Source organism: Salminus brasiliensis, chromosome 13 (genome assembly GCF_030463535.1).
Source record: "Salminus brasiliensis chromosome 13, fSalBra1.hap2, whole genome shotgun sequence".
In the NCBI taxonomy this organism is placed as follows: Eukaryota; Metazoa; Chordata; class Actinopteri; order Characiformes; family Bryconidae; genus Salminus; species Salminus brasiliensis.
The window spans coordinates 27,175,601-27,202,250 of NC_132890.1; the positions used below are offsets into that span (position 1 = coordinate 27,175,601).

At 40.8% G+C, this 26,650-nt stretch overlaps 1 protein-coding gene across 1 annotated transcript in view; it reads left to right on the top strand.

Annotated features, from left to right (window-relative positions):
* Window positions 1-26,650, top strand: part of hcn4 (hyperpolarization activated cyclic nucleotide-gated potassium channel 4) — a 103,096-nt gene that overhangs the window by 57,134 nt on the left and 19,312 nt on the right. Inside the window, exon 4 of the mRNA XM_072694953.1 lies at window positions 324-542. Coding sequence (XP_072551054.1) covers window positions 324-542 — 219 coding nt within the window. The remainder of the gene's footprint in view (window positions 1-323; window positions 543-26,650) is intronic.

Sequence of the window (26,650 nt, forward strand, 5' to 3'; positions counted from 1 at the left end):
CAAGACAGTTAACAGAAATTGTATCAGACTTTGTATTCGTATTATTAACTCTTTGCATTATCCAATCTCTCTTCATCGACCGATGAAGACCTTGAATTTCCCTGCCTACTTAACACATTTTGTGCATCAGGCTGTGAATGCCACATTATGGGCACACCGGCAGAGGGTGCCCCAGGTGGCATGTACCCTCTGAGACGGTGCTGCTGGAGTGCTAGCTGACCTTTCCCAGTGCGCCATCCATTGAATCCACTGTGTGGGGACCCTGTGTAATGGCCTGTGTGTGTGTGTGTGTTTTTGTGTGTGTCCCTCTGTGCCCCCTGCAGAATGATACATGGGGTCAGCAGTACTCGTACGCCCTCTTCAAAGCCATGAGCCACATGCTTTGCATCGGATACGGCATGTACCCGCCAGTCGGCATGACGGACGTGTGGCTGACCATCCTCAGCATGATCGTGGGTGCAACGTGCTACGCCATGTTCGTGGGTCATGCAACAGCTCTGATACAGTCTCTGGACTCCTCACGCAGACAGTACCAGGAAAAGGTGAGTGACAGCTGGCTTACGAGAATGCTTTGAGCAGCATGAGGAGGTCATTGTACTACAGCCTCAGCCTACAGCACATATGCTCATGATATGAAGAAGTGTCAGGAACATTTATTTGACCAATGGTCTCAGGAATGTCTAAAAATTAGGAAATCACTAGATGGTTTGATGATTTAAACAGGCCGTTGTTGTTTCTTATATAAGATAAGATAATCCTTTATTAGTCCCGCAGTGGGGAAATTCTCAATATATAGAGTTTTATGGTGGATATTTGACCTTGGTCAGTCTCACCAGTCTTTACTCTTTAAAAAATAAAAGTGCTTTAAACTGTTCTTTAAGTGACTCCACCACTCTTGGTTCCATAAAGAGATTTGTGAACATCCTTTAAATTAACAAAGAACCTTTACATCAAGTGAAGGTGCTGTAGACCTTTCCTCACACATTCTGTTGCAAACCTGGTTCTTTATGGAACGAAAATGGGGTTCTTCTATGACAGGTGTGGACCATGGGGGCGAATTTTCAGATGTGCTTTAGAAGGAAAGGCACAGAACTGTGCAAGAATCCAGCACCCCAGAACCAGAATTGGCCACCTCTGTTCTATGACATTACTTAAAAATACATGTTTTCCCACTATCCTGTTCTAGTCAGCCAAGACACGCCTGGTATGTAATGTATACACATTCAGTTTACACTTCTGATGTTGTATTATAACAATCTTTCCTTCATAACACATCAGGTTCTTTTACGGAGCCCATATCCCTACATAAGCTCGCTGGACAAAACATTACTCACACTGGTGACATGCCCCTTGTCTTGCCTTTCTCCTAGCTAATTTGGGATTAATAGGACCTAACAAGTATAAAAACTAAACTTAGTCTTTGTACAGGAAGCCTTTTTGCAAAAAGCGTTTGCAATGTGTTCTTATATGAGGCCAAAGGGTCAAAGTTAAAAAGAGAAGAGAAGCAGAGATGTAATGTCCCCATATGAGGACGCAGGGTTAATGGACAGGAAGAGTGTAATGCATCCCCGGTTGTCTATAAGACAAAGTGATGCTCATTGAGAAACTATCACAGTGTATCCAACAATAAAGGCAGCACCGCAGATCTTCTGTACAGTCAAAGCAGGGTTTGAGGTTTTTGGTTTGAGTGCTTAACACATCCAGAGTTTTAACTCTAGCCTGGTTTTGGAAGTAGGACAGCATGTGCCCGGCTCACCTGTAGTGGACAGCAGTGTTTGGTGCTCTCCCTGATGTCCACCTCTCCCTGAGCACAGTGGAGGTAATAATGAGCTGAGCTGCCAGCCTGCCACATGGCCCACCATCTGTGGAGAGAGAAGGAGGGATGGAAACAGAGAGGGTGAGATGGGGAGAGAGGGTAGGAGCTCCCCTGGAACCAGAGGGAGGGTCATATGGGGACCCCCCTGGAGGTAGATATAGGATAGAGGCTGGCAGGAGATTGATGGCTAAAAGAAAAACACTCAGGCTATTAAGACAGGAGGGTAGAAAAAGGCAAAAAGAAGGAGGACCAAGACACCTCTTAGACAGTAAGAGAACTGTGGAGAATGTCAAAAGGTGCTCCAGAAGAGAGGAAGCTTGATGAGGGGGAGTCGAGTAACAGTACTTGAGTGTGAGGTTCTTAGTATCTCAACCAAAGCAAGTAGTATTGCAATGAGGTCATTCACAACAGCTATGAGCACTGTACATATGCGAAGCACATCTACAACAATGAGTGCCAACAAGACAGAGTTGCAGACAGATTCACCAGTTCTGTCTGCATTGCTGTAATCCAGTTAAAACAAGGGAGCCTGGGCTCCCAAGTGGCCCAAATGTCGGTCAGTATTTTATTTTTCAATTGACAGGACAAAACCTGGATTATTGAGGCTAGGTTTAAAGTCACATACGTATGTGTAAAACATTTTGGTGCCTTTAAGGACCATTTTTATTATGTGGAGGTTTTGAAAATGTTTTACATTATGTGGAGGTTCTGTAAAGGTTTACATTATGTATAGGTTCTTTAAAAGGTTTACTTTATACAGAAGTTCTGTAAAGGTTTACATTATGTGGAGGCTCTGTAAAGGTTTCCTTAATTTGGAGGTTCTTCAAAACTTTTTACATTATGTGGAGGCTCTGTAACGGTTTACATTATGTGGAGGTTCTTCAAAATGTTTTACGTTATGTGGAGGTTCTGTAAAAGTTTACGTTATGTGGCGGTTCTGTAAAGGTTTACATTATGTGGAGGATCTTCAAAATGTTTTACGTTATGTGGAGGTTCTTGAAAAGTTTTTAGGGAATCTAAATCCTTCTATGACATTGCAAAAACCCTTTTGATGTCTTTATTTTCAACAGTTTACAAAAATATTTTGTGTGTGTGTGTGTGTGTCTGCACAGATTAAAACACAGATTAAAGTCCTGCGGAACGCAGCAAAGAAAGAGAGAGAGAGCAAAAGAAATTAGAAATTCAGAAGAGAGAGACACAGAGATGGATATTCAGTAATATTGGGTGAGATGGAGAGAAGCAGATAGCTGCTGTTCTCCCTGTGTGACCCCTCAGAGTGTGTGAGCGTGCATGAAACTCTGAAAATCTCCAAGTGTCCTTGAAGCCTCAAAAGGATCAGTTGGAAACCTGAGCTGCATATTTGCTCAGTTTTGTTATGCAGTTTTGTGCTTCTTAGCAAGAAGGAATTAGGACACACTATGTAATTGTTGCTGATCAAGAATGAAAACTTTTTTATGTTGTTCTTACTTCTCTAATGTGAAGCTCGATGAGTACCTGAGATGTTCATTTAGGTGGATTCAGCAAATCCAATTCCATTTAACAGGTGGATGTACATATCAATATTTTGTAATAAAGGTGGCAAATGAGGTACTCGTTCGCCCACGTCTTGTAGGACACCTGCTGAATAAGAAATCAGATAAGTTGTGCGATTCCCAGTAAAGTTAGTCTATATCCTTAGTATGCAGGAGCGTTGTACTGCTGCAGTGCGTCAATTCTTAATTTCAGAGTTTTAAAGGGCCCGGATTCTGCATTTTTCTCACATTTGAATTGTTTTAGAAAGTTATTTTATGAAATTTCATTTATTATATTTATATTAATATATAAATAAAATTATAAATATAATATAAAAAATATAAAAAAAATATATATAAAATTAATATTATATATTTGTAAACATCCCTTTAACAAAAACAACATTTGTACCCATTGAACCCTCTGCGTAGGCGCACACTTCAGTTATCCACTTTCAGAACTACATTACTGCTACAATTAGCATCAGTTTCACAAACTCTAAACCAGAACCCTGTGGGACTCTAATGCTAATCTCGAACTTAAGTTACCATATAATTTGTAATGATTTCTGATAATAAACCTATGGTCTATTTATGAAATCTGATATATGTAAATATGTTCTTGATTTATGATGCAGTCCAACCTGAAATGTAAAAAGTAAACAGTTATATTTGGACTTAAAATAAACTTTATGAATATATTAAAATAAATGCTGTTTAAACTTGATTCACTTTCTCTTGTAGGATTTTAAATAATGCACTTTGTTTTTGTCACATAAAAACATTATTTGCATTTTTGATGTTTTGATCTAATTTGAATCTTGGCATTTTATGATGAATGGACTAATAGAAATGTTCCAAAATGACAAGCTTTTTACACTGACGTCTATTGAAAGTTATGAAGTCTTTTCCAATCACATACAAACTTTACAAAGTTTTTTTTTGTGACGATTTTGCTTCTTGCCAGTCACGAACAGAACCTGATTGGGCGGACAAATGCAGACGTGTTCATGGTTGTCACATCAAAACTTTGAAGAGTTCAAAGCAGGCTTTGTATGCTGTATGAATGCATTAAAACTCTGGCAATGTTTACACTACATGTAAAACTTGTCCACTTTCTAAAATGCTGGTTTTCCGTAGTATAATCCCTTAAAAAAAAAAAAAAAAAAAACTGGTGCGCTTCTGCCAGCCAGCTGACTGATGGAACACGTGCCTGCTCTTGTCTGCCCTGTTTTTGAAGGACCGGCGCGGCCAAGTGGGCTAACCAGCTGTTCCTCCTCTCAGCAGACACCGCTGGGTCAAACTGCCATCCGTTACCTCAACGCCTGTCCCATAGCAACCCGCTCCCATGGCAACGGCACTAACGACACGATTCATTTTGAGCCAGCCCCCTCGGGCCAGGCTGCCTGCAGAGGGAAAATTAGCACAGTAAACAGCGATTAATATTTCAGACCCAGGCTTTTTAATTCATTTCTTTTAGAGCACGGGTTAGGTTGATTAATTTCTGGGCTCAGACTGCTTCCCCTGGCTCGCTGTCTCCAAGTGGAAGGAGGCTAAGAGAGCAAAACATCAGTCTAGCAGTCTGAGAAGTGTGTATGGGAGAAGACAATATGGGGGTGACAGTATGATAATATCATTACAGGATAAATTACATCACATCACTTTTTTGTGTGTATTATGGGTATTGTTAGTATATCTAAAACACTGAACAACTGCATTGCCAACTGTTTTATCAACAGGCTGATTTAGGCAGATTTACTAATGATAGGAACTATTTTGAGCAGATTTTAGTTTAGCAGTGAGTTGTGTTTATCTTGGCAAGCGATGCCATAGAAGTGCACTTCACCTTTATTTTAAGGAGTGTACCTCTTGTGAATTGGGTTTTTTTGGAGATTCTTCAGTCCATGTCATAACAGTCTAAATCCTGAGACATCATTGTGCATCAGATCCTTTAAGACCATAATCCTGAGGGTCAGTCTGTATGGAGCGTCCTGGCCGAGCATCAAGAAAAGCGTGAGGCCTCAGAGCCGAGAGATGATCTAAAGTGAGACTAACAATATCAGGTGCTTTCAGCACACGAGTCTTACCACAGCATCTTGACCTGCAGCACAAAACAAGAAGAAATAAGCAGGTTGTGATGGAAGGGCTTTGATGTTAACACCAGGCTTTAGGGTTTATAGGCTGTGATTGTCTTCATAATTAGATTTGCTACTATAGTCCGCTCACTCCACACTTTCAAGCCTTATAGAGACTTACACACACACACACACACACACACACGCACACACTGGCAAACACACACATCCTTCTCTTACTCCGGTGATCAGCAGTGGTGTAAATCTTTGACCTCAAAATGATTTGATTTGATTATGATCTCCTTTAGGAAATTATTCACTGCATGATGAAATTCACTGCGATTGGATCTAATTGATTTAGTGTGATTCAGAATTGTTTTTAGAATTTAATTTATTACAGAAATATGACTTGAGGAACTGCTGTGTTTTTAATAAGGATACACTCATATGGAAATTGTGGGCCAGAGGATATGTGTACTATATGTCCAAAAGTTTGTGGACATCCCTTCTAATGAATGCATTCCCTGTAGAGAAGCACTGCCGATAAAATCAAATTCGTTGAATCAGATGAACATAAACCTTTTTGGCACCATACCTAATGTCAGGCGTAGGCTAGAGGGGTATAAAGCTCCTCAGCATTGAGCTGTGGAGCAGTGGAACTGTGTTCTCTGGAATGATGGATGGTGCTCCATCCAAAACTTTTGGGATGAGTCGAAATGAGGTTGGGTGGTGATCATCCAACATCCTGACCTCACTAATGCTTTTGTCACTGAATTCATACATTAGTGGATTAAAGTCCATAAGACAATTATAATTATGCATTATAATGATAAAGCACACTTTATATTTGAAAATAGCCTCAGACTTAATAATGAGTGCATACTATTGAACATACTTATTATCAGTTATAGTCGATTCTGAAATTCCAAAATCGATGCCCCTAGTGGTCACCAACCTTGCGATGTTTAGTTCCAAGTCAAACCTAGCATGCCTAATCAAGCTGATTATATATGTGTAGGAACTGAGTTGATATTCTTTCATAGCTACTGTTGCAAATGATGAGAAAATCTAACTGTTAGGCTTTGCTGAAAGTTCATCTGTGTAAGGCCAGCTGCCTTAACATTGCTGAGGGATTTACCAACAACATTTTATAGTATTGTATTTGTCATATGTTGACAATATCACATAAATGGAAAGCTTGAGTTTGTACTTTGAACATACGTAATTTCAAGCTACCCTGTGGCGGCAGGGAAGCAAGGATGCTTGACTAAGGAATAGTGAGATTACACAATATAAAGAAAATGGCACATAGTGTCATTAATGCAAAGCACCAAAAACTGTTGGAGAAATCATGGCACTCTCTTGGGGATAATCTTTAGTCTCCAGGAGCTTTTCAATCTCCAGGTGGAAGCTTGGAATCACGGTCCTCCACATTCTTTCAGATACTCACTAATTTCCATTCACTCATTCATTCACCATGCCCAACATACTTCCCCAGGGTGCAGAGATACGTAAGGTAATTAGCCATGCACTGATGAGACACGTGGCTCCTATTGCAGCCCATATGAGCATCAAGAGAGATGAGAGCTTGAGCTGGCCCATTCCATAGTCTCACCCTTGAATAAGGCAGTTGAGGCAGCAGATCTGCACGGAAACCTCCTTCAGAATTATTCACGTCTCAATATAAGGGAACAAAAAGGGAAACACTAGCAATTGCAACAAAGGCGGCGGGTGAAATTATCATCTGAAAGGGCTGAGTATGATCTAGTCTGAATAGAGCGTTCTATTACAGCATGGCAGTGTGTGTTAAACCCTCTGTGTGTGTCAGAGCGGAGCAGCCCTCCTTTAAATTAGCTTCCTAACGGGGAGGAGAAGGAGACAGTTAGCTGCTTCAATCTGAGCAGGTCTTAAAATACACTGCTTGGCAAATATTTTCAACCCTCTGATCTTGTTTTTGCCCCAAAAATGGTCTGATATAACAGTTTAGCACATGCACACCAGATAAAGTGTAGCACATATACACGCATAGTTTAATAATGTGAAAATGCAAATGGTCTTTACGTAAGAACCCAAAAAATAAATACAAGGATTATTTTAAGCATAAGCATTTTGGATGCACTAAATGCCACATTGCTCAGTCATTGATCGCAAACATCTGTAGCACCTTACCAGCAATTTGCTGACCTTACATTTCAGCAGATAGAGGCTCTTAAGGCCAGAGCACACCAACTAAACATTCTGCAAATATCAATATTCGAATGTTTCCAGTTGCCTGGAGAGGAACTGACAAAGCCAATGGAGCAGAATGAATGAGGAGAGAGCATGCACAATGCAACCCCCCCGCAATGTTTGGCATACTTATATTTGTTGGTTTTTGGTTGGTCAGTCTGCTCCAATAATAATTGTGTATAATTAATGTGATCGCAACAGTGAGCCTTAGGTGCCCATGACCCTGTCGCCAGTTCACAGGTGTTTCCTTTCTTGAATCACTTTTGTTAGGTACTGACCACTGCATGCCAGGAACACCCCACAACTGACCCAGTCATCTAGCCATCACAGTTTGGTACTTTTCAGGATCTGGCAAGTCGCGTAGAGTCTGACTCCTCCCCATTTTTCCTGCTTTTACCACATCACCTTCAAGAACTGACTGTTCACTTGCTGCCTAATATATCCACCCCTTGACAGATGCCACTGTGGATGAAGATATTCAATGTTTTTCACTTCACCTGTCAGTGGTGGTAATGTAATGGCTGATTGGTGTAGATTTTCATTCATGTGCCTTCCTTTCAAACACACTTGTTGGTCGCTGATCTTGAGAAACTGGCGAACGAAACAGTGATGATCAGTACAAGGATGAGCAGCAATGTCTGTGTCGGCTGGCACTGAGATCATCTAAGCTTACTGAGGATTTCCTCCCTTCTGCCTTAACTTACAGCCACCAGATCCAGATTGCATGTTTGAATATCTACACAGAGATATTTTTAGTTTATTATTAATTATAAAAGCCAATTATTTATTTACTTCACTTTACATCACTGCTAGTTATGAACATGCTAATAACAAAAACCCTATTTAACACAGTAAAAATACATTTTGCCTTCAGTAATAATGACAGATAATGACCAGTTGTTGTAAAGTGCTACATTTTATGTGGCATTAACATTGCTTTACATACATGTTTTGGAATCAAACCCTTTAATCTGCTGTTTAAAAGTACAGAGGTTGATTAATGGGACATTAGAATTACCGTGAATTACAAGAATTACAGTGATCCATTTCAGATACCACAGAGTGAAACTGAAGGGACTGGTGTTATGACCAAATGATGAGCGTCACTGGATTAGCATCAGGTCCAAGTCTTTGCTTACCAGAATAGACTGAATCTTTTATCCTGTAATGACTGCCTGTAGTGGTATTCCTTATTTTCATCATCTGACTTCCGCTCAAATGGAATGTTTAAATAGCCTCAGGATAGCTTAGCTGCAGCTCAGTGACCTGAACGGTCGTGTGCCAGAGGTGAGTCACACTCCTTCGTTTCAGTTCTTCAGTCATTCCCTTCATCAGTGCCCTTACACACTCATCTGTCCCATCCCCCTACACACACACACACACACACACGCACAGCCAGAAGTCAACTGTCTCTGTCTCTCTGCACCCTGCAGCAATGCTTCTCTGTTACACTATCTCCATCTCTCACGCCCTGTGTCACTCCTTATACTGCTATGATCACTTCACCCTCGGCAAAGTATCCCATCGTCATGTCCCCTAATGCCTTTCATTCTATAATCACTAGAGATGTCCCTATAAAGGCTTCTTGCCACAGTCCTGATGTGATGATAAAAGCACATCATTATATGTTTTTTATTGGCTGTTTTTAACCAATTTTAGACAATAGGCAATGGTAAAATGCTACAATGCATGCTACAGTTATTAATTACCACCTGACCTTGAAAAATCTAATGAGGCTTGTTAGGCTGTGATTTGATGGCATGCTGTTAGCTTAACCACAGTAGACACACTAGCATTGCAGATGCTCCATTATCCACATTAAATTGATCATCACTGTAGGCATTTAGACATTTTATTGACTTTCATAAATAAGACTTGGTCAACATTACAGTGTAATTAGATTGTTTGCCAGTTCCATTTAAAAATTATAATTAATAATCTGCTTACCTGGATTGGTATTGAATTGTAATATACTGTGTATATATAAGACTTGCATCTGACAATGCAAAGCAATATAACAGTTTTGGGGTTTTACATCAATCAAATCTCAAAAGCACTTCAAATCAGCGTTTTACAGTGTCTTATAGATACAAAGCCCAGTTTTAATCGTATTATTTCCATTAATAATCAATCATCAATCAATTATCAATAACTCTTATCACTTCCTACCACTTTTGCGTCAGTACAACCCTAGGCAATGTGTTTCTTCCATTTATCACTAGCTAATCCTTCCCTCGTAAGGAAGGTTAATGAATTAGATGTAGTTATTGGTGAACTGCAGAACCTTATTGCTGTGGCTCTGTGGGTCTTGTTGGTATTAGCGGGGGCTTTCTGAGCTAATGCAGAATGGTTTGTTGTGAATGACAACAACACTTTGGTTCTGTTGACTGGTTCTGATTTTGCTCTGTAATTTTTTGTCATCACCGCTTCACCGCTGTTAGCTCAGTGCTAATGTGACAGTCAAAACCTTACTAACAGGCTAACCGAAATTAGGCTATAAGAGCTACTATTACAGAAAGAGTTCTTTGTGTTAAGCACTCTAATCATGTGGTAACAAGCAGTTTGCTTTATAGCAAGTTTTAAATTTATGTAGAGCTTAAAATAATGCAAAGCAGAATAGTATTTCTATATTGTATCATTTTAAATCAATTAATTTGCCCTGTTACACTTTTTACAGTATAATAGTGCTATATACAGGGTAATATACTGTTATAGGAATCCCAGCAAAAAATGGTATTATCATTATATTTCAACAGCTATTTAAATAATTTACATAATTATAGTCTTTTTTATGTAAAACATGTATGTCATGTATTATGCTTCTAGTAGGATTTAAATAATAGTCTAATTTTTTCATGTCATAAACACTGCCACACACTGAAAACCATGAAAAATATTCTACTACTAATATTAGTATTAATATTATATATCTATAATATTACAATATAATATAATATGATTTTAGTAGTTCTAATATCATGACAGAGCATTTTTCATCATCTCTTTCCTAGCTGATATTAATCCATTAAATGACTTGATCGGCTCAATACCAATTGTCCAGGTTGTGTCAGGACATGCCTACTCGTTATCCCCTCCAAACACACACCATCTCAATGTCTTGCATTATGCTTTCCCTGCTTTCCCTGCCCACTATTTGAATCCTTTTGTGCACATATTTTTCTGGGACAGTACTAGGTTACTTTTACCAGCTCTTTTTAGCTTCTTAGTAATGTCCCGGCTTTTGTTCACCCAGAAGCCTTAATTAAACGACCATGGTACTGGGTTCTGACACTGGCTGTGGAATGATTGTTGAGTTGTCCAGTCTAGCTCACATTCCCACTTTCAAACTCTCTTCCATTTAATTACGTGTAAATACCCAGTGTGAAAGATTAATGTGTTGATACCCTTACCCAGCGCTCCAGGCTCTTTAGGGCTCAGTGTAGAAGCTGACAACCGTCTACCTGATCCCCTGGTGCCCTTCCTCGGCGTCCTCTAACTCTGCTGAGTATGTGTCTTAGCCGGCCCTCAATAATAAGGTGCGAGTCTGGAGAGGCTGACCCATTTCCCCCGAGGAATTTACCATCTCCCTGCTTCCCTGCGGCTCGCTCTATCACTCAGCCGCTCGTTTCTCTCTCTCTCTTCTCTCCCTCCCTTTTCTCTTTCTACATGTTGAGACACATTTCACACGAAGACAATCACACTCACAAGATTGAGGGCAAAAACAGAGCAGCTCGCTCCCAGAGACAATGATTTCCTGCTCTCCTGCCTCTTCAGCTCCATGGCCAAGAGGACTAGTAGGACACAGTGAGAAAAATATACATAATTCATGCACACTGCTAACGTAGTGTATAAAGAAGGGTTCCACGTGAACGTGGGCAAAATATGTGGTACTGTGAATAGTTGAGCATAAAAAATTACCTAATTTACATACAAAATAGATATTGTAAAGTTAAAGATGACATTATTTGGCAATCTATTTCCCACATGTCTGACTATTTCCCATCTTTTATAGATTTAGAATAACAAGAACAAAGCTAAAGTTTGGGCACGGTCAGTTAGCATGGTCAGTACTGTGTAACACTCCTTTGGCAGGTACCACAGTTTGTAAATGCTTGTTTTTATTTTTGTTTGGGGGGATTTCACCAATTCTTCCTTGCAAAAAGCAAAAAGCTTGTAGTTCTGTGAGATTCTTTAGCTGTCGTTATACACTGCTCTGTTCAGGTCTTTTTTTAAGTCTATCCACAGAAGGACTGTGAAAGGGCCATGATTAAACTTCAGCTTGCACTTGAGATGGTCCATTGTGAATCTTAATGTTTAGGATCTTGATCCTGTTCCCCTTGCCACTAGCTGCAACACAAGCCCAAAGCTAGATTGGTCCATGTATGTCCTTTACAGTTGGAGAGGTGTTCTTTTTAATCAATTCTGCCCCCTTTTTTCTCCAAACAAACCTTTGCTCATTGAGACAAAGAGTTTCAATTTAACTTCCAAAAGACATCAGACGTGTTTAGCTATTTCTTTGAGAACAGAGCCTGGATTTTTGGGGAGAACAGAAGATTTTCTTCTAAATACAGATTAGCCATTAATGTCATATTTGTGCAGATGTCGCTGCACAGTAGAACAGTGCACCACCACTCCAGTCTGTTACATCTTTCTGAAAGTTTTGCCATCCAATAAGGGTTTTGATTGACTCTTTCTAAATGTTTTTTACTTGACCTCTACCGTTCCTGTTAACTCAAGGCACATTGCTGTGTTCTTGTGACCATCTCCGACCATCTCCGAGTACTATGGCAGCTGCTTAGAGGAACCCATAGCTGAGTATTGTTGGGATTAGGTTTAAAGATGCAGAATATCAGAATTTGCATCACCTTGTCTTTCCTAACAATGATTGTAAACTAGCCATAGACATGACAAACTAATTAAGACGGTAAAAGTTGTCTGAGAGCTCAAATCTCTTGGAGTGTCCAAACTTTTGCATGGTGCTCCATTCCATTCCTTTCCTTTTTTTTAAATTAATTAATATTGCTTAAAAACCTGATGCCTTTTGGAGATTAGTACATCTTCTACATCTAAGAGAGATCCTTTTAACAGTGTAGGAATATTGTGAATATTAGCTGGTGAGTTGAATTAGAAGTGTGACTTTGTAATATCCTAATGTCAAGAGACTGATATAACAGTGTCACTGAGCAGTTATGGCATGTTTTATAACTGCTTATGTAAAAGGGAATTACACTTTCTGTAACGCTGTTTTGCAATATCACCAGAGCAAATGCCGGGTCGTACGATGTCCGTGACCTTGGCAAATCGTTTTAGCATGATTGTGAGAGCTATGAGTTCTGCTCTTCAGAAAGCTCTGTTAGTCCAGCAAACTATCCAAACCACCAGATCTGACCAGGGCTTTCTGGGGTTTTTTTTTCATAGGAAATGAGAAAATAGACTGTGTATATGGGGGACAGTGGATTGCATTGCATCATGTTAGAGATAATGAAAATTCCACCTTTTGCATGATGTAGATTGTAACATGGTTGGTATCATAATTGAGAGAATCCAAAAAACACAGTACAACTTGTTTTGTTCATCATGACTGTGGTAGTTATCACAAACTCCATTCCCATATTTCCCATAAAGGATCTTACATTTCTCTTCTATTTTAGGGTTTATTGATTTGTTGATCTTTTTCTGCTATTATTATTATTAGTAGTAGTATCATTATTATTATTATTATTATTATTATTATTATTATTATTATTATTATTATTGTTATTGTTATTTTAAGTGCTCAATTTGTTCATTTTTCCCTGTCATGTATTGACAAAAAGAATCTATCATTTTATTCTTTTTTGTTTTTGTTGTTTGTATTTTTGCATTTTGCAGGAACTGACATGGCAATGACTTAAAAGCATTGCAAAAGCATGCAATATGCAAATGAGCCCTCTAATCAATCACAATGCTCTGAACTGTGTGCCCAGAGCCATCCTGATCAATCACAGTTCCAGATGAGTGTGTCTGGGTGTGTTTTGATGAATCACTGTGTTCATGTTACCCAACTAAAGTCAATTATCGTGGTCAGAATAATGCAGACGTGTCTTTAACCACGGTCTCTTATTGATTTAACAATGAATATACCGCAAGGCAGTGTGTTTAGGGGTGTAAACACAATATCACTGTTTGGTTCATATCATTCAGTCGTACCTTCAACTACTGTGCATATATATATATATATATATATATATATATATATATATATATATATATATATATGTATGTGTGTGTGTGTGTGTGTGTGTGTGTGGTGTGTGTGTGTGTGTGTGTGTAAGTATGTTGATAAGCAGCATGTTGTGACATGCCGGCCCCAAATGGCATTAGTAGAAAATGCCGCTGATTTGCCTGTGGAACCCTCCTCTCTACAGCTCTAATTAACACTTGCAGTTAAGGTCTTCTGCTCCTCTCCTGCAATTCCCTCAGCAGAACTCCGGCAGAAGCTCCTTCCACATTCTCTGCTTCTGTTTTCTGGCCCTATATCCATTTAGGAAGACCCAAGATCGGTGCTCTGGACTGCCCCCCGGGCTCGAAAAACAGCTTGAGCAAACGTACTGAACTCGTGGTGGAAGCAGACCTGGGCCTGAGAAAAAAGATCTTGTGTGAAAATGCCCTCGAACAAGCTCTGCTCTTTTTAGTGTGGAGAGGAAAACCAAAGCTCTTCTTTGCTTTTAGTCAATTTTCACAAACGTCTGTCCCAGTTTTTTAAATCGATAATTAAACCCGTATTCCGTATCCACAGAAGACGTGGTGCAGTGATTGTGTGGCTTTAGACAGATTTAATGGGCGCTGATGTTTTGCTAAATGTAAATGTGCCTGTGTGGAAGCCTCTGCAAGATGACTGGAAGATGTTTCTGCTCCAATATTATGTCACAATTGATGAAAGTGCTTTGTGTTCTCCCTATTCTCGCTCTCTCTCTCTCTCTCTCTCTCTCTCTCTCTCTCTCTCTTACTCAAAGCCTCTCACACAAGACTTGAACCCAAAAATGATTCGTGTGGGTGTGTTTTTATATGGAGAGTGATTTGTTAAAGTCTGGCCTGAGGCTTTCTCAGCAGACATTAGTGCAGACTGCTTCAGCTGTCTCTCTTACTTTTTCTCTCACTCTCTCTCTCTCTCTTGCTCTCTCAGTCCTCTAAGGCTGCTTTTACACAGCAGGTAAAAGTGTCCCAAACCATTCTTTTTTTCGCACGTGACACAGATGTATTATCTGTGTGTCAGTGTGAACCTGCAGAAAACACACAGAATCTGAATACATATCCAGCGTGACTTGGAAGAGATGTGAGATCGGAATTCATGCCACTTTTATACCAACTAGACATTCGCTGAGGAGAAAGGAAGATGGACAACAGACAGCAGTGAGGGAGGGTTTCAGTGGAGGGCTAGTGAGGTAACAGACCTCATAAACATTTGGTATATTTGGTTTAAAATATAAATATTTTAAACTACATTAGAAGGCATGTATCGCAACAACCGCTCTGTGTTTGAAGAAATTCCTAAAGTAATAGGTGAAATGTGGTCACAGGAGGACGCTGCTGCAGTCAAAGGAAAATCAAAAGCTGTAAAGAAATAAAGGACGCAAAGCAAAGCAGTGGCTGTGGCCCAATAACGTTCCTTTTTTAACAGCGAGCTCAAACGCATTCTCGTTGATAGGCCCAGCTGTCAGACTCTAGAACTCCTTGATAGCTTCTGTGATGCTGGAGAAGATGAAACCGAAACATCATGTGAAGCATTGGCCTTTTGCACATGTGTATCAGCTTAGGAGCATGAACTGTTTAGATGAATGTCAGGTATAGGTTTGGGGAAAATGGGCTCTGGGCCACATTACCTGCTTTGTGGAAGTAGCCTTGAGCTCAGTAAATGTGTGTGTGTGGGGGAGTGGTACACAGCCCTAGTTAACCTGTCTCAGTCTTTCTCTCTCTATCTCTCTCTCTCTCTTTTATTTAAGAGTGCGGCAGGTATTGGCATCAGCAAATTTGTTTTAATAGGGACTCTGAGTGTGGGGTGGGTGATTTTTTACCCCAGTCTTCACCTACTTAATGCTCCCAACATTAGGAGGGTGAAGACTAGCACATGCCTCCTCCAATACTTGTGAAATCAGACACCTCTTTGATGCAGCATCACTAGGCAGCCAACATGCTTGGTGAAAAGCATCAGTTCCCCAGCTCTGATACATCAGCTAACAGATCCCTGGGCTGGTCAACATTGGGAGAGCATAACACCTACCCACCCATCGAAAGCGTGGACAGTTGTGCTCACCCAGGCTCCGCCAGCTGCAGTCCTCAGACCATTGTGTCAGCGCCTTCATCTGCTGAGCCACTAGGAGCCAAAGAAAGCTTTTTTTTTTTATTGGGGGGGGGGGGGGGTTGTAGGGGGGTGTGGGACTCTCAGTGAGTTTCTCTAGAGAAATCAGACGTTCTGTCAAGACATGTTAGGACAAAGTCCAGAGTCATTAAGACTGGTGTTAATGAAACTATATATGATCATTTATCAGGCCAGCACTGTGGTGCAGCAGGTAGTATGCGTGCTGCACAGCTCCAGAGGCTTCAGCTTCTGTCTGTGAGGACTTTGTTGAGTTCTCCCCTTGTCCCCTTGGGTACTTTGGTTTTTTCTCGCCTCCCAAAAACTAACATGGTAAGTTACAGCTGTAATAGAATTCTCCTAGTTGTGAGTATCTGAGTGAATAGGTGTGTGTGGTAACAAGTGATGGACTGGTACCCTGTCTAGGGGTATTCCTGCCTTGTGCTCAATGATTCCACATAGACTCTGGACCCCTGTCGTCCCAAACCAGGAAAAAGAGCTTAAGGGAACTAACAGATGGATGCCTTTATTGGCATGAAGTGACTGTGAATGCATCACTACTGTTGCCAAAGCAGCAGCAGAGATGCTCTACAACAACACTGCTAATGTATACAAATAATTACAAAGGTACTTGATTCTTGGGCTAATGGGCACTCACAGTGCTATAGGGGGCACTCTACCAAGCACTGCAGTGCCATGAATAGTGGTAACCATGGGTACCACAAAAAATGATGTCACTGATGGTCAAGGCATGGCTGGCCTTGGCGAGTGTGAGTTTACAAACAGAGGGGTTGCTTTCAGATCCTCTACAGCTCAGACTGCAGGACATCTGAAAGAATCAGTGGTGCGTCTGGACACTGGAGTGGATGTGTTAACTTTACCACGTTTAGACTTTCAGCAATAGCTCAAAATCACACTCAAAACACCAACAGGAGAGAGCATCAGAAAGTACCATGGGTTATGCTGCACAGTCTGTGTGTGTGTGTGTGTTCAAGGCTATGATTAGCCCAGTGTATCTGTGAAATCCCTTTTTACTGCACACTGAGAAAGAAGGGGGGGGGTGTTGTCAATGAGAGAGACATTCTGTGTAAGAGAGCAGGAGAGAGGGAGAGTGACATTGTGTGTGAGAGGGGGGGGGGGAGACAGGGAGAGAGAGAGATTGTGTGAGAAGGAGACATGAGGAGCAAGAAATAGAGAGAGATTATGTAAAAGAAGGAGAGAGGTAGAGAGTGTGTGACCCTGTGTGAGAGAGGGAGAGAGAGAGTGTGTGAGAGAGAGAATAGAGAGAGAGAGAGACTGTTTAAGAAAGAGAGAACTAGTGATAGATATGGGATAGAGAGAGAGTGGGAGAGAGAGGAGAAGAGAGTAACAGAGATTGTGTAAAAGATGAAGAGAGAGAAAGACATTGTGTGTGTGTGTGTGTGTGTGTTTGAGAGAGTGAGAGAAAGAGAAGAGAGGGAGAGAGAAATAGTGAGAAGGATAGATGAGAGGAAAAAAGAGAGAGTAAGATGTGTGTGTGTTTTGTTTTGTGAGAGAGCAGGAGAGAAATATTGTGTATGAGAGAGGGAGATAAACAATAGAGAGAAGAGAGACAAAGAGAAGACAGAATGAGAGGGAGGGAATGAGAGAGGAAAAGAGATGGTGGGAAGGAGAGAGAGGAAGAGAGGGTGGGAAGGAGAGAGAGAAAGAGAGAGGGAGGGAATGAGAGAGGAAAAGAGATGGTGGGAAGGAGAGAGAGGAAGAGAGAGGGTGGGAAGGAGAGAGAGGAAGAGAGAGGGTGGGAAGGAGAGAGAGGAAGAGAGGGTGGGAGGGAGAGAGAGGAAGAGAGAGGGTGGGAAGGAGAGAGAGGAAGAGAGAGGGTGGGAAGGAGAGAGAGGAAGAGAGGGTGGGAGGGAGAGAGAGGAAGAGAGAGGGGGTGAAAATCTAAATAAATGTTTAGAAATGATAATTAAGTGCTGACATCTCTTTTGAGACATAAATTATTCATGTTTTATTTGGAAAGAAAATTTGCATGTTTGGGAGTAAAAAACGGAGAGAAGGTTAGATTGTGGACTAACGGGTCTGGATGTGTGTGTTTTGTATTTTTCTCTGTGTGTGTGTGTGTGTGTGTGTGTGTGTGTGTGTTGATATTGGCTCCCTCCTGGGAGGTAAGTGCTGAATTGAGTTGAGTGACAGACTCAGGGCTGTTCCCCTGCGACTGAAAGGTGATTACCCGTCTGAGGCTCATAATGAATGGATTTATCCTGCAGGTATGGAGTGAGGCATGCAGGCAGACACAGACAGACAGACAGTCATGAGGAGACAGGGTTGGCAGCAGGCAGTGTTTAATCATTCCAGGTTTTCCATTTGCAAACCAGGACCGTATTTTGTTACTTAACAAAAACAACTAGATGTCAAAATCTCTTAAATCTCCAAAAAAAAATTCTCAAGATACACTCAAGATTTTCAGCACCAGCCTGTTATTTTATTAGAGGTCATTTTCTACATCTTTATTTCGTCATTTACAGTCATCACTCATTGTTACTGTGCCTTTTAGACTGACATATGTAAATAACCTCTGTTCTGACTGGCTGACCAGTGTACAAGGAAAATGAGGGCAAACTGCTGTAGGCTGAGTGGGTGGTCTGTAAATGGTTTATGGTTGTGTCATCACAACTACGATGTGTTTAAAACCAGGTGTTTACAAAGTAGTACATTAACGGCTCATAACTCTTATCTTTAATGGTACCGTCCCAATAAAGCTCTCAAACCAGCCCACCAAATACATAGGTCCCTATCCCTGTCAGACGTTCACAGTAAACTGTCAACACAGGCGGGTGCCCAACGATCTTACACCCCCGCTTTGAGCCATTGAAATAGCAATCCGTCAAAGTCAGACCGCACCTGGCTCTTAAGGGAATGGCGAGTGACACGCTGATTAGTTTATTGCATGTTACACCCAAAACACATCCCTGATTAATTAAGAGACTTAGTACATGCCTTTTGCATGTTTCGAGACGCACAAGGTGTACTTTCCCCATCATTGTAATACACATCGGCACGCCCTAAATTAAGGTCCGCAGTTGAAGGGTCGCCAAAAGAGAGCTAAAATAGGGTCCATAGAGTCGGCAGTAGAACCTGAATCTGAATGTCTATTTAAGCTGGGGGCCAGGCGACAGAGAGTCATAATCAGTGAATCAGAGACAGAACCAATTAAAATTGCCATATCAACGAAAAGCGAAGGCCTTCACCCAAACAGTAAAGCAGTGCTTTACTCAACAATTTCTTTTTTGCGACGCACAAGCTAATATGTCTACACTTGGTCACTGTGCTCTGCCTTGAGTGTAATGTACTAGCTGTCTGAATTCAGTGATCTCAGTGCAAATTATGGCATCCATACAAGTGCATTCGTAGGCTGTTTATTGCTGCACTTGCAGTTACTTTTATTTTATTTACTTATATAAATTAAGGGTTAATCAAAATCCTGTTTAATCCGGCTAATTTATTTTAAAAAAAAGGATCAGTAACTGATGTTGCCATAGTGAAAACATTTCATACATTTACTATCATATTTAAGTATTTATTCAAAATATGTTAAAAATGCAAGATATGTCATCAAATACTTGCAAGTAAACTTTGATCACACTTAAAATAATACAGTATATTTTTAGAAATACATTAGTATGAAGTTTTTTTTAGATAAATTCTATAATTATAATTGAATATACTTCTTAAATATTTGTGTTGAAATAGGCTTTTGTACGTTTTTGTAAAGTATATTAAACAGCTACTACATAAATTCTCTAAAGCTCCCAAAAGCTGAAGTCTGTAGTAAAACTGGAGCTATCCCACATATTACTCAACTGAGTTTGTGATCATTTTACAGATCTGAGTTCAATTAACTTATAATAATTGAGTTTAGTGGATTGTCATTGGTAAATGAACAGTGATTGGCTCATGTGATCTTAAAAAACAGCACAAATAAATGAACTGCACTGATGTTGGATTCACTGATTTCTCTCATACTGATGTTTCTCTACAAGTCCAGTAACTGAGTCAGCTGTGCTGCTTCTATAATATACAGTGGGTTTGTGTGTGAAATACAACCTATTTGAGAACTTTCCCATTGGCTCCTGCCACCAACTATTTACATACTGGGCTTGGCTTTCCCCTTTCACTCACCATCAGTGTGAAGCCATTTTCCCTAAGCTACCTTTCCCTATATGTTCACTTGTGGTTTAAAGTGCAAAAGCTTGAAGGCTGTAAGAACAAGTTGCCAATTTCTGTGCTCTTGAGTGTGGCTACATGTTAATGGTCTTTGAAATCTTGGGTGGGTAGGTCATGGTGTTGTCAATTCATAATGGCAGCCTGTGAAACACTGTCCTGCTTATCAATCATTTCCCACAGGTTGGACACTGACTATAAATAGTGTTTATGTGAATTAGGTTTGTCCTTTATGTTTATCTGTTTAAGATGCTTTCTGTAAAAAAAAGAAAAAAGAGCAAATAGTAAGTTTTAATGATATAGTGCAAGTATGATCTGACACAAAAAACAAGTGAATACATAGGGGCAAAGAGCCTGGAGTGAAGTGCTTCACACTGATGGTGAGTAAAGAGGGGACAGACACACTCAGTATGCAAATAGGTAGTGGCAGGAGCCAATGGGAAAGTTGTGAGGTTCACTCAAATAGGTTGTATTCCACACACAAACCCACTGTATATTATAGAAGCAGCACAGCTGACTCAGTTACTGGACTTGTAGAGAAACATCAGTATGAGAGAAATCAGTAAATCCAACATCAGTGCAGTTGAACTTTAAGTGAGTACATACATTTGTTAGTATATTTACAACATAAATCTGACTATGTTTTGAAAACATTTAAGTGCACTTTTGTGCTGTGGTTATATTACAACAAGTAATCAGATGCATTGTGTGTGTGTGTGCGTGTGTGTGTGTGTGTGTGTGTGTGTGTGTGTATGCTCCTGGAATATGATCAAAGATCAGGAACTGATTAAGAATCAACAGGCTCTCCAAGAGGTGAGCCCTGTGTGTAAGCTTGAATATGTGTGTGTGTGTATGTGGTGGGTGTAGTTTGTAGGTGAGCACTCATGGTTGATGGTAAGGCCATCACATATACATCAAAAAACAGCATTGGTCTGACATCAAACTCCAACGTTAGTCAAACACTGAATTTAGGTTACTTAACAAGCATGACCTAAAACCTAAAACATATCAGCGTCTAACACTGATAGAATTTCGCAGTGTGGAGACGTTAACATTATGGCGTTTAGCAGATGTTGGGTTCTGATCACCATACCTCACAACTAAATATTGGTGTTTTACGTGAATAAAACGCTTGCATATGACATTTTGAAGATGTTGGATTTTGGTTACGTAACATTTCAACATTTCAACCAACTAGATATCAACATTAGCCGTCGCCAATACTCTGTGTCACATTGACGTTGGCATTAGATGTCCTGACATTGAAATTTGGTCACCCAAAGCCAACCACATATCAAAGTCTAACTGATCATCACTGCTGTAACAAATTCTTATACCCCCCCTTATTCTTTATATTAGTTTATATATTTAAACTTTCTTTACTTAATTCTACTATCTATAGCCTATACACCCCCCCCCCCCCCATTAAAATAACAATATGTACCAACTGTACCTTACAATAGCAGCTTCAGAGTCAGAATGCTGATGCCCCATTGACTGTAATAGGGAGGATGGCATTTCTGTCGTTGGCCGTAACACTGCTACTGTACTACCAAACTAAGGTGGAGCCTCACAACACCTCTTGAGTCATATGTATGTAACATCCTGTACCACCTCAGTCCACATGCTTATTCCACTTCAGAGGCCACTCTGTATCTCTCAGCTTGTCAGCAAATGTACATAAACAGCTGTCCATGAGGGGGCGCTCACAGCACAGTTTGTATTTACTTTATTTGACAAGTTCCATCAGCTCAATCAGACAATTATTTAAATTTTTAAATTTAAATATATAGATTTTTTTTTTACAGAAAAAAAATACTGTTTTATAGACTTTATAGTTTTTATATATGGACTGGAAAGTGAACAGTACACTTTTTTCCATGTTACACTACACTCGTATTTCTGGGGAGAAAATTGGTACTGTTGGCAAAGTTAAGGTAAAGGTGCACGTTTTTGGCACTGTACAGTGTACAGCGAAATGTGTCCTCCGCATTTAACCCATCTGGTAGTGAACATACACTCACACACACACATGTGTTAGGGGCAGTGAGTACACACACACACACAGAGTGGTGGGCAGCCAACTCCAGCGCCCGGGGAGCAGAGAGGGTAAAGGGCCTTGCTCAAGGGCTCAACAGTGGTCCATGATAAGGCATCTTTAATGTACTTCATTCTGGAGCATTTCTATTACTTATTTAAAAAAAGTAAGTGTTACAAAGTAAAAAGAGTTTTAGGATGACATAATGCCATAATTTATGGAATATTTTTACACTGAACATGATCTATACCTATATGTCTCACATGTGCAAGAAAAGGTCAGGGCATAGAATGTCAGCTAAGCTCTGTACTGAACATAACACCGCTATAATGAAGAGTGAAGGGAGGCCTATTGTAGATCCGCACCTTCTGAGAAAAAAAAAGAAGTGGACGAGAGAAAGAGAGAATCAGAGAGATAAAAGGGAAGACTATTCATCCAGTGGAAGAATGAGAAGATGTCAGACAATAAGAGAGAGAGGAGGAGGACGAGGAGGAGGGGGGATTCACTATGAGGTCTTTTTTCTGTGTGTGAAGAATAACAGTGAAGCACGGGTCAAATAATTCTTTTCTTGCTTCAAATCAATGACTGACAGAAAGAGCAGAAGACGGGGAGGGGGGGGGTGTGGAGAGATGGAGCGAGGGAACTGTGGATGGTGGTGATGGTGAATTTCAGATGCAATCCTCTGGGAGAAAAGGGGAAGTCCTACGGGCTCCTTTTATCGTTTAGCGTTCAGTGTCAGAGTTTCCAGCACATTTCACTTCAATATCACCCAGTTAAACATTCATAACACTCTCACACTCTCACTCCTTCTAATGTTAAGCAGAGAGAGAGAGAGAGAGAGAGTGAGTGAGTGAGAAGAGAAAAAGAGAAAGAGGTCTATATATGGTAAATACACTTAAAATAAAGGTGCTTCAAGGGGTTCTTTGAGCAATGCCATAGAAGAACCACTATCTGTTCCATAAAGAGCCTTGTTTATAATAGAGCTATGCGTGTAAAGAATCACGTATTCCTGTATATATAAATAGATAGATAGAGAGATAGACATAAATATACAGACTGTAGTCCATCTGTTTCTCTACATACTTTGTTAGCCTGCTTTCACCCTGTTCTTCAATGGTCAGGACCCCATAAAACCACCTCAGAGCAGGCAGTATTTTGGTGGTGGGTCATTCTCAGCACTGCAGTGACACTAAAGGTGTGGTGGTATGTTAGTGTGTTTTGCTCTGGTACTAGTGGGCAGTTTGGAGTTTTTAGTACTGTGTCCACTCACTGTTCACTCTTTTAGACACTCCTACCTAGCTGGTCCACCTTGAAGATGTACTGTAGATCTGTTGCTTCACAGTTTGTGCGGGTCATCCTCTAGTCCTTCATCAGTGGTTATGGGATGCTGCCCACAGGATGCTGGATATTTCTGGTTGGTGGGCTATTCTCAGTCCAGCAGCGACTCGGAGGTGTTTAAAAACTCCAGCAGCACTGCTGTGTCTGATCCACTCATACCAGCACTACACACACAACTAACAAACCACCATCATGTCAGTGCCACTGCAGTGCTGAGAATGACCCACCATCCAAATGCTACCTGCTCTGTGGTGGTCCTGCGGAGCCCTGACTGTTGAAAGGGCAATAGGAGGCTAAAATAGTATGCAGAGAAACAGGCTGAGCCTGAGTTTGTTCCAAACATAATATTCTGATTTGTCTCTGTGTATATTTATATATAACATCATATATAAAAATAACGTCACAATACACGATTTGTGATGACTTGTTTAGTCTCTCCAATGCCCCTTTTTTACGCGGACATGTGTGTGTCAGTGCTGCTGATGTGATCCTCAAACTCATCCACCAGCATTCTTCATTCCCGCTGGACAGTGCGTAAGACACACACATACACATAGACACACACAACCATTTGGAAGTGCGAGCATCAAGTGTGTTTAAATGCACATGTTGGAGAGAGAATGCATTGTGTGTGTGTGTGTGTGTGTCATGGTGAAGGAGAGTAGTGTTTTTTTCTGTTTTCCCCCAGGCTGCGCTGTGGGCAGCTCATCACTGGGTCTTCTCCTGAGGGAGCCCACACACACGCACACATACACACACTCATTAGAGAACACTCCCCAGGGGACCAACAGGTTTTCCTTTCCTTCTGTCTCTCTGCCTCTCTCTCTCTCTCTCTCTCTCTCTATTTCTCCACTTTCTCTCTCTCTTTTGCTCTTCTCAGAACTCCTCTTTTGGCTGCTGCTGATAAGAGATGGTTCATCTCTTCCCTTCTTTCTCTGACACATTTTTCCCTCTCTAACTCTTTTATTGGTCTTTTTATGGGACCTTTCAGAAGACATTAGCGTCTGCTCTGTTTTATAGCGGCTAAAGCAACAGGGCTGTAGCATTGTACAAGGCAGGAAGGCACTTATAAAAACTCACTCAGGTGAGTTGAGATACAGCAGTGTCCAGAATATTTCCTGGAATATATCCAGCCTATAAGCAGCCATGACCAGTTCATTGTAACAAGCAACTGACTGATGGGCAGCTTGAGACTAATATTTCGACACCTATTCTTTACACCTACAGAAGCATTTATGACATCCTATTCCACATCCAGCTGTATACAGCTGTAACAGCTTCCACTCTTTTGGGAAGGCTTTCTACAAGATTTCGGAGTGTGTCTTTGGGACGTTTTGCCCATCCATCCAGAAGAGCATTTGTGAGGTCAGGCACTGATGTTGGATGATATGGTCTGGCTCTCAATCCCCATTCTAGTTCATCCCAATGGTGTTTTATGGGGTTGAGGTCAGGGCCCTGTGCGGGCCAGGCAGGTTCTTCCACACCCAACTCACCCAACCATGTCTTTATGGACCTTGCTTTCTGAACACAAACAGTTTTGACAAAGTTAGAAGCATACAGTCTTGACATGCTGAAGCATTCAGATTTCCCTTTACAGGCAAACTCTGGAAAACAACCCAATAGCATGTTCCCTCCTCTACCAAACTTTCCAGCTGGCACAGGACAGTCATGCAAGTATCGTTCTCTTGGTATCTTGGTATTCACTAAACTCAGACTTGTCCATGAAACTGCCAGATAGAGAAGCGGGATTCGCCACTTCACAAAACACGTTTCCACGTCTCCAGAGTCCAGCTTTACACCACTCCATCTGGCCCTTGGCATTGTGCTTGGAGACGTAAGGCTTTCATACAGCTGCTCAGCTATGGAAAGCCGTGGCATAAAGTTTCTGGCACAGTTTTTGTTCTGATGTTATTGCCAGAGCATGTTTGGAACTTTGGCAACCCCGCTCTGCAACTTTACATGGTCTGCCGCTTAATGGTGGAATTGCTGTGATTCCTAAATGCGTCCACTTTTTAACAGTACCCCTCACAGTTGATTGTGGAATATATAAATGTGCACATATTGTAAAAATGTCTTTAAGTATTGTGGTGCTACATTTCCACCATATTGCTCCCTCCCAACAGGAACTTGTGGGTGCTAATTACTAATTAGTCTAGAAAACACATCAGGAAGGCTCATTTGCTCTTTTTTTGCGCCAGTAAAACAACATGTGCTGTTTTTATTTACTAACCCATGTCCTCCAACTGCCATTCCAGAGGTGCAACAGCAACCTTTCTAACATCCCCTATAGCCAGCCATGACATTTATTTCAGTGCATTCATTAGCCATGGGAGCTATTATTAGTTGGGGTACTTTGAGGGAGACTGCCTAATGACGTGATGTGCCAGGATTAAGGAGGAAAAATAATAAATAAAACACACGGTAGCCGTGGGTTCAAACCCGAAACCCTCCACCCGTGGACATATTGATCTGATTTTGCGATGCTGGCCTTAATGCCTGGCCCTAGTGTGTGAATGAGCGTGGTGTGTGCACTGGGCTGTGGCTGGTTGGCTGCTTGCTTGGGCTTTGCGTAAGGCCTTTGTTTTGCATTCTGAAGGTGTTTAGTGTGTTTTATGCTCGGAAAGGTCAGAGAGGAAATACGTGCCAGTGTTCAGCATTCTGAAGGCTTTTGATCTGCCGCAGCACCCGGGCTGAGTAAGACCTGTTTTTACATACACACACACACACACACTCCTTTTCATGGTTGGCTCAAGCTCATATTAATGCTGACACAGAAGGGTTGTTTTGGGTTCCAATTGTAATATGAAATATCATCACTGCCCTAAAAAATGAGCTTCAGGAAAAGGAAAAAATGTAGCATTCATTTATGTTTATTTAACAATATGGTATGATGTTAGTTATTCTGGGTCATTTTCAATTAGTTACCATTCAAAAGTTTGGAAACATCTTTTCCCAGTAATAAAAAATATAGCAGTAAATATACTGTCTGTCTTGAAGAGATTGCGCAACGGATGCAACTATTATGCAATAGTTTCGACATGATTTGTTCATTTTCTAAATAAAAATAAATGAACAAATCATCTGCAGGAATCAAACCTAATTGTG